The sequence below is a fragment of the Elaeis guineensis genome, chromosome 7, assembly GCF_000442705.2.
Source record: "Elaeis guineensis isolate ETL-2024a chromosome 7, EG11, whole genome shotgun sequence".
Lineage (NCBI taxonomy): Eukaryota > Viridiplantae > Streptophyta > Magnoliopsida > Arecales > Arecaceae > Elaeis > Elaeis guineensis.
The window spans coordinates 72,299,146-72,308,139 of record NC_025999.2 but is presented as its reverse complement, the minus strand read 5'-3'; the positions used below and the strand labels follow the sequence as shown (position 1 = coordinate 72,308,139).

Genomic DNA, 8,994 nt, shown 5'->3' with positions numbered 1-8,994 from the left:
GATCTGACAGAGGATCCTCCAATGCTTAAGTCAGACCAAGCTCTGGTGGAATGGTGGAGATTTGAGAGTAAGAGCTACGTAAAGTAGAGTAGAGAGAGAGTAAGAGCTCTGGTGCACTGCCATAGCTTAGTCCTTTAAAGAACACTACCAGCTTCGAACTTGTGGTATGATCGCATCAAAACCTAGTTGCTTCCAATCTCACCATCAAAATGACACCAAGAAGACACTCTTCAGATATTTCATAACCTAAGATTTGATTTTTAGCTTCAAAATTTTCGAGTTCTGCATATATAGGAATGAGGGTATGGAGCCGTTGCAAAATTTTGTTTGATTAGATTTTGGTGGCAACAAAATTCATTCAACACCTACATACATCATCAGCAAGTCTCTTTATGGTTTTCTCCAAGATTGTAGGCACCCCAAATCTGTGAACCCCTCTAAGTTACTCTGTTTGCAGGACCGGGGGCCCCAATGAATTTAGGTTTGGTGACTATGATTAAACAAAGGCAACCCCTGGAGAAGTTGCTTGACCTCCAAAGCTGGAGAAGCCACTCATGCCTCATCAAAAGTGAATATTAGAGTAGGCATTGGGCCTACTTAGGATGCTCCCATGGGGGTGGTACGAGGCACGTTGCCATGTACTCTAATCAACTAGCACACCCTTAACTTTGATTTGAATGTTTTATCAAATAGTATGTGCTTTTGAGGATTGCAAGATACTCTTGGCGCATGTTAAAGGTGAAAAACAGAAATTTTAGTGCAAATTTAATGGTGTAATTGGATAAAGATAAAAGGACCCCCAGACCTAATCTTGTAGCTGTACTAGATTTCTTCATTTTCTGGAAAGGTGAGATGGATATTATCAGTGCTGTAGATTTATTAAAAAAAGAATGGAGAGAGAAGGCTGTCTCGACCAGAAAAGCGTACTGAAAAAAGATGGACATGATACCATGGAAACATAGATAAAAGAAATTTATAGAGCAGCAGCTTGCTTGATATTAAAAATTGCGAGTGTTGGTTAGCCAAATGGAGAGTACATGAGCATAAGATGAACACAGCGACAGCAGAGATGATGGATACAAGGATATATGGTAGAAGTGGAATAAGAGTTAGAAGGAAACATGATTCAAGATGAGCTTATGTGGACTACAGAGTGCAATAACCATTTGAGATGATTTAGACTAATCAAGGGGAAGAGTTTCAAATGAAGGAGCCAGATAGTAAAGAGTAACAGCTTGAATGGGTTTCATCCATTCTAAATAAATTGACCAAACTAACATTGTTTATGGCTATATTAGGTAGCCAAACTTCAAGGTTCAAAGCTATCAAACAATTAGAAAATTAAAGAAAATCATGAACAGGTTAACGGATCAAGCCCGGCCTTTTCAGTAGCCATTTTTCAGCAGACTATATTTGGAATATCACAATACAGGATGATCATTCTCATAATCCTACTTGAATCAAACATGTATGGACTCTCAGCATCTAAGGATGAATGTACATAAGATACAGCAATAAAGATTATTAACATGAAAGCATCCATTATCATTCATGAGATCACAAGCAACTCATTGAAGAGACTAAAGTCATTTTATATACAAGAGGAGCCTTAAACTGGCTTGATGCATCAATTTTTATTTGAATGTGCAACTTACATCCATGAATCTACTCTTTTCTGAAGAATACATGCATTATCACATATTCAAGAAAATAAACCAAAAAAAAAAAAAAAAAATCTGAACAGACTGTTCATCTCTGTACACTGCATATTTCTTGGGGGCAAAGAATTTTTCCAAGACCCATTTTGTTTCACAAGACAGGATATTGGCGCTGCAATCCAGGACAAGTGCAAGCTGTCTCTCCTTTAGACAGTGCTGACAGTGAAAATTGCATTTGTGATTTTGTAGCACCTTATGCATAGATTGTATCATATGTTCGATATTCCCAATTAGATGAGGAATAGAAAATACTTGTTCCATCTTCAAATTTCTTCCCTGCAGGCTAATGCAAAAGGATATAAAAAAACATAGTTCTATAAATTGTGTATCAAAATAAACACAAAACATATGGAAATTTCTTACAACCGGAAACAACAAATTTCTCAAGTTATTGGGAATGCAGCCTAGTAGTAGTGATCCATTAAAGTTTTTGTTAAAAGAAAAGAGATCAAGTGATCATCAACTTATAAGAATTCAAGTGTTCTAAGGCTCTCTTGCATAATTTCTAATAATTTGTGAAGCTTTCATTTTACATTATAATATTTGATGTATGTGATGTGAGACCCGTGAATGGATACCAGAAGAACCTTCCTAAGTCAATCCATAAATGATATCAAGAAAAATCTGTCAACAATCATCTTGATGGATTACTTTGGTGGGAAAATAGCTGAGAAATTTCATGGAATTAAAAGCTTCATCTCATACTTCTTCCTCTTCCACCAATGAAGCACACTGTGTCTAATAATGGACATTGGAATTATCTCTCTTTCCCAATGAAGATGTTAGAAAACGGGTGAAGTTGAAGTGATTTGACATTTTCTAAATGAAGTTACTTCGTGTAGAGAATAGCAAAGCGATTGCTTCATGGATTGGTTATATCTTGTCACAAACTCAAGAAGGAATTTGCCTATGTTCTACATATTTATATTTATCTTATCACCTCTAAATTTTCAGCACTAACTGTTAGCTATACCAATATGATAGTCATATTATTTGGTTCGCCAATTTACTTCAACACTTCCAAGTGGCATTTATTGTGAGAAAAATTTTACAGCGGCATCTCTCTCTTATTTCATGCAGTTGGACACCTTATCACATACAAATTACACTAACATACATTAACGCAGGGTGACATACAGATGTAAATGATCTGACATTAAAAAAAAAATGTCTAAATCACCACAAAAATATCTCAAGTTCAAATGCATGTTTTGCTATGTGATATGTGATAGAACATGCTGCAACCTTCCAAACAATGAGATAGGTTAGTGTTGTCTGAAGCTACATCACAGCATCTGAACAAACAAAAATCAATTTGATCATACAGGTAACCATATAAAATTTGAAGTGCTTACCCTTCAAAATAATTATAGTTTATCAGGTGCTGCATGGTGCAACTAATGAACCCTCAAGCGAGTCTCCTCTGCTATTATGTCACTTATATTTGAACACTTCTATTGAGTTCTTTTCGTGGTGATTTTGAAAAAGCGAGCTGCTTCTCTGTACAGCTGTTCTCCTTCAAATGGCTTTGATACATAGCCATCCATTCCACATCTTAGACACTCCTCATGCGTTGCCTGGATCACATCTGCTGTCATGGCCAATATGGGAGTGTGCCAATGCAAGACGTTTCCAGAAGCTTCTAATGGCACTTCCCCACATTTTATCCGATGATTGAGGTCATTTTCCATCTCTCGAATCCTTTTAGTAGCTTCAAATCTGAGAATTTTAACAGTGAAGTTTTACAGTTCAGCAAACAACTAAATAAAAGGTTCAAGAGACACAGAGTATAAAAGAAACATAAAACCATATAGACAAAAAAAATTATGGCAATACAAAAGATGAGTGCACTGATAAAATGAATCTCTAACAATTTTTTTCCAAAAAAAAATGATTACTGTAGTAGAAGTCATCATGAACTGCAATTCCAGTAATTAAAAGAAGATACTTGACCAAGCAAGTAAATGAGATGTACCCATCCATTTCTGGCATCTGAATATCCATGTAACAAGCGTTGAACTTGTGTGGTGGCTTAAGCATCATGATCGCCTTCTTCCCACTTTCTGCACAAGTTACATCAGCTCCATACTTCTTCAAAGCACCAGCAGCTACTCTTAGATTCACAATATTATCATCTACAACCAGAATCTGCTTTCCATGAAGAAGACTGCGCAATGACAAATGAGGGACACCTCCATCTTGAACACTGTCCCTGTCTCCACCACCCATAGCTCGCCGCAGAGACACTTGTAGCAAGCTCGCTCTGAGGGGCTTCATGATTATGGTTGAAAAATATTCTGCCGTGCTAGTGGGACTGCTTTTGGGAGAACTGCTAGGTTCTGCTAATAGAAAAAGTTTTGGAATATTTGTCTGGTCATCCTTCCTTAATTTGCTAACAAAATGAGGCCAGAGTTTGGCATCCTTCAACCATGTTTCCTTGTCGACAAGAACCATATTTACCATTAATGTTCCATCAGTTATTCTAGAGAGAACTTGATTTAGGTCACTGGCCAGTTCAGCATGAATACCAAGCCTTCGTAGATGGTAATGTGTGACCTTTGCACGGGCCGGTATGTGGTCAATCACCAATGCAGTCATCCCTTGAAATACAGATGATTTGTACTGATTTGAATTGCTGCGTGCTCTCGTAAGAACAGCAGTGAAGGTGAAAGTGGAACCAATCTGGGGTTCACTCACAAATCCAATCTCTCCCTTCATAAGACCAACCAAACATTTACTGATGCTAAGTCCAATCCCGGTGCCCCCATGGATGCGTGAAATTGATGGGCCTACCTGCATAAAAGGAGTGAACACCCGGGACTGGGCTTCTCGAGGGATTCCCACACCTGTATCTTCAACAGATATGATCAAGTTAATGAGATCAGGATAGGTTGACAAAAGAGACAGCTCAGTCACAGGCAAATCCTGATTGAATATCTTAAAGCTCTCCCAGCTACGCCTTTTATCTGCTACAGGAAAGCCACTCAAGGTACTAACTGACTGAGCTTCTGCTTCCACTTCCAATGAATTCATCACCTCTTGGACTAGATGAACAGTCACATAGATATGCCCTTTCTCTGTGAACTGCAAAAGGAAACAAATGTGCAACCGCTTATTTATTTAACTTTATAAGAATCAATCAGCTTCGCACATAAAGAAAGACAACTGCTTACTTTTATCGAATTTCCCATGAGATTTGTGATTATTTGCCGTATTCTTCCAGAATCACCGACGAGAAATTCAGGAACTTGATCAGAAACATAAACTGCCAGCTTTTCTCAGGGATCCCACAAAAACAGTAGCATGCAGTCAGGAGATGAAATATTGACAAATATGGATCACACAATGCTTAAAATTATCAGTTACCTCTATCTGTTTTTCCTGGGACTTTCCGTAGAAGAGCGACAAGACATCATCCAGAACTGCCCGCAAGTCAAATCTGACAGCTTCAAGCTCAAGCTTGCCGGATTCAATCTTTGCTTGATCCAGAACCTCATTTATAAGTGATACAAGAGCTTTTCCACTTTCTTGGGCAATTCTCACATAATCTTGTTGTGTGATATCCAGCTCAGTGTCCATAAGCATTTGTAGCATCCCTGAAGTTAAATTTTGTCAGCATGCATCATTCTAAATTACTCTAATGTTTTGTTGGCCAAAGAAATGTTGCAATTCCTCACCTAAAACTCCATTCATTGGAGTTCTGATTTCATGAGATACAGTTGCCAAGAACTACAGAAACATGAAACGGAACCATTGATATTAGGCGTACAAATTCAAACTCGAACTAACTCAAGCAAAGATCGATAACCCAAAAGGCTACAAAAGAGGTACAGGGTTTCCAGGGCTAACATGGCATAACCTACCTGAGACTTTGCCACATCTGCTGCTTCTGCACGTTTTTTAAGTTCCATCATCTCCCGGAAGTCATCTTCCACTTTGGCAATGCGGTTGACCGTAGCATGAAAAATATACCCAATTAACAAGGCAATCACAAGAGCTCCAATTGATGTTGTTATGGCAAGCCATGGCAATGGTGGCCTGTTTTTAAACCTAGAACAAAGTTTTAGAGTAGCAGCAGCATTGTTTCTCATCACCGTAAACAAATGTATATATGTATTTTCTAGAAGTATTTTATAAAACAAAGTCATGTCAAGTACCTGCACTTCATCTCATGCTTTCTGAATGGATCACCAAAGTGAAGGGTGCTGCTATGGTATATACCATTACCCATCATGTTTGAACCATACATTCTGATAGGTGTATTAGCTTCGTGGTATCATATACATTGACCAGAATGGATTGCTTGCATGCAAGTTGGTGAAGCAATTTATCCACCAGTGCTTCTATATCAAAGATTCCTCCTAAATACCTGCTCAAGCAAAATTGAATTAGAATCTTTTTTTTTTTTTTTTGGTGATGGCATGGATGAATGCCTTTGTTCTCAAGCAGGAACTTTTGATGCATAACATGTTGCTTACTCACCCTATGGCTGCTTGGATACGTTCCACTGGGGATGCATTTGAAGGAAGTTCTCTTTTGTACACTGCATATGTCAGAATAACTCCAAGGCGTTTTGATTTTAGCAGCTGAAAAGGAGCAGTTAGGACCCCCTTCCCAGATTCCCTAGCTCCTAGAATGTTTTCACGATCCTCCTGCATATGAGCAGATCATTTTCGGTGAGACAAAACACAAAACGTAACATACTTAGATTAACCTAATTTCAGAGGTAAAACATTGCTTTGCTTACATCAGATTAACCTAAGTAAAACTAACAGCTTGTTATGCTTATCAGCTCTGCCTAATATAAGATGATCATTTTGCCAAGAAGGCGCTTCCTTACTTGCCAATAAACATGATAAAAATTGGAATTCAATCGAAGATAGAAATCCTTCACGGACACTGCTTTATGAAGTGTCTCTTTTAGAACCTGAGCAAATTTCCTAACTCCACTACTGGGGTACTTCCATCCAGAATTATATAATACAATAAAGGAAATCTAATGGAAGACATGATGGACATGGAACAGAAGTCTCAGTCTCTACCTTTCCAGACAACATATCCAGAGATATCACATGCTTATAGGCATCTTGGGCAAAGATAACAGGAGCATATTCTTCTTCAACTGGTGATACCTCCTGGGCCTCAGAGGCTGAGTCATCTTTACAGGCCGGGGATTGCTCTGTGGAGTCCATTCTCTTGATAGCCCATCCCTGATGCCTCTCGAACTCTTCTCTTTCAGAATGCAGCACCTTCACAGCATATGCCACACCGCTGGTCAATGGCCTCTCGAAAGCAGTTCTTTCTGCATATCTTGCAAAAGTAATCTGCGCATGAAGAATTTAGTTAAGCATTTTCACTCTTCAGACTGTCAGCAAAAGAGTCCAATAAAACGAATCACTTCAAGGATTACAATTCCTTAATAATCATCATTGTTTCTTTATAAAAGACTCGATCAAGTCAGCCAACCAAACATAATCTAGTTAATCATTATGCAGTTCAATCTCATATCAGATCAAGAAACAGTGAGCTGAAACAGTTTGAAAGGAAGAGAAGCTGGAAAGAAGTTAGTGCCTGATTGATGGCAGATGGCTCCTTGGAGTGATGAAATGTTGAAATGAGGATTGCCAATGCCTGAAGATGGTTCATGCTCACATTGAACTGGTCCTGAAGCATCCTAGCACGCTCATCGCACATGCTACCAAGTGTCTCCCTCCTCTTCTTGATACCCTGGGAATTCATCAACCAGAAGATCCACAGAGACACTAAGAACCAACCAACCACCCACAAGATCAGAAGCTTCCTCCACCATGTTTCTCTGACCTTCTTCGACCCAAAGTAATGGTTATAAAGGTGACTCTTCCAGCCTCGCAACGAGAATTTGTCACAGCATCCGAACCAGAGCTTCCTCTTGTTGCTAAGAAATCCAGGCTTCTGCTCCATAATATCAGCATCAATGAACCAAGTCATGGGGATCTCAGAGGACAGCCACCAACATAGCATCAAAACTAAGTAAAGGAACACTGAATCCAAGCCCAAATGGATGCATAGGACTCATCTAAAACTCATCTGATATAATACCACGAAAATAAAATGGCAAAGCTATTCAATGGCTTGGTGTGTAGAGAAACGGAAGGGTGGTCAGCACTGTTACCTCCAATGCAAAAAAGGAAACAATTTCCTGTTGAACCTTTTTAAAGAGTCCTATTAGTTTAAACAAGAACATTAACATCCTATCCAAGGCTAAAAAAGAAAACTTGGAAAGATTCCTAGTTGCTTACCACAAGGGCAGATAAATAAAGTGCTAACAAAAAAAAAAAAAAAAAATCCTTCTTTTAACCCTCAAGAACAACAACCCAACCAAAAAAAAAAAAAACAACCCAAAACATCAAGGAAAAGGAGACACTTTTCTAAATCTCCTTCTCTCTCCACACGATCCTCTGCTTCCTCTAAGTCTCTAAGCAAGTCCGAGCAAGATTCAATTTTGAGCTATGAAACAGGGACCTGAGCCACAAACAAGGAGGAAAAGCACAGCAAAGGCCCGGGTCCTACACTCTACCTACAGGAATGCAACAAAAAATGTATCAAAACCCAGCAAGATCCAATTTTGAGCTGTGCAAAAATGACCTGAAGCACAAACCAGGAACTCTAACCAAAGACAATGAAGGAATCAGCCAAAAAACAGCTCAGCTCCTGCTACCAAACCCCCTGGAATCAAACAGGGAATAGGCCAAACAAGTAAGTTTCAAGGATGGACTAGGAAAAGGGTAGCAATGGGGAGGAAGGGGGTGGTGATTGGAGTGGGAGGAAGTTCTGATTCATGGGCTCCGGGAAAGGAGATTCCGGAGAGAGAATGATGGGGAATAAGATTGGGAGAGGCGTCTGAATGCCAAGGTCATTATCCTCCCAAAGGAATTGGATTAAAATAAAAAACAGATAAAACAGAGCAATCAACAATAAACAAAGTGCCAGAAAGGCATCCCACTCCTCTCCACTCATCACAAATCAGTTGCCTTTCTGTGTTCCCATCCCAATCAGAGCAGTGGATAAGCCCTGCACGCAAGCGCCCAGCTGCTTGTGGGGCCTATGCTCTTTTTCTCCTCCAGGACTAAAATGGCCCTTTTATTGCTCTGTATTACCCACTGTAACAGGGGATGGGTTGTTCCAGTTCACAGGGACAGGGGTGTGTGGCTCCTCCTGGTGTGGAAAGAGGGAGCTTGGACAAAACGGTAGGTGGGTTCAGAGAGGGACCTGAGGCATTTGATGGGGAGAGTAAGAA

The 8,994-nt window shown here is 39.5% G+C and overlaps 1 protein-coding gene across 1 annotated transcript; it reads right to left on the bottom strand.

Annotated features, from left to right (window-relative positions):
• Positions 1–3,073: 3,073 nt before the first annotated feature.
• Positions 3,074–8,727, bottom strand: LOC105048993 (probable histidine kinase 3). The gene is given in 12 exon segments (XM_010928525.4): positions 3,074–3,194; positions 3,197–3,437; positions 3,694–4,802; positions 4,892–4,990; positions 5,085–5,314; positions 5,396–5,447; positions 5,582–5,768; positions 5,876–5,984; positions 5,987–6,087; positions 6,201–6,370; positions 6,761–7,042; positions 7,290–8,727. Coding segments are annotated over 12 exon segments (3,051 nt in total). The 5' UTR covers positions 7,719–8,727; the 3' UTR covers positions 3,074–3,152.
• Between the last annotated feature and the right edge of the window lie 267 nt (positions 8,728–8,994).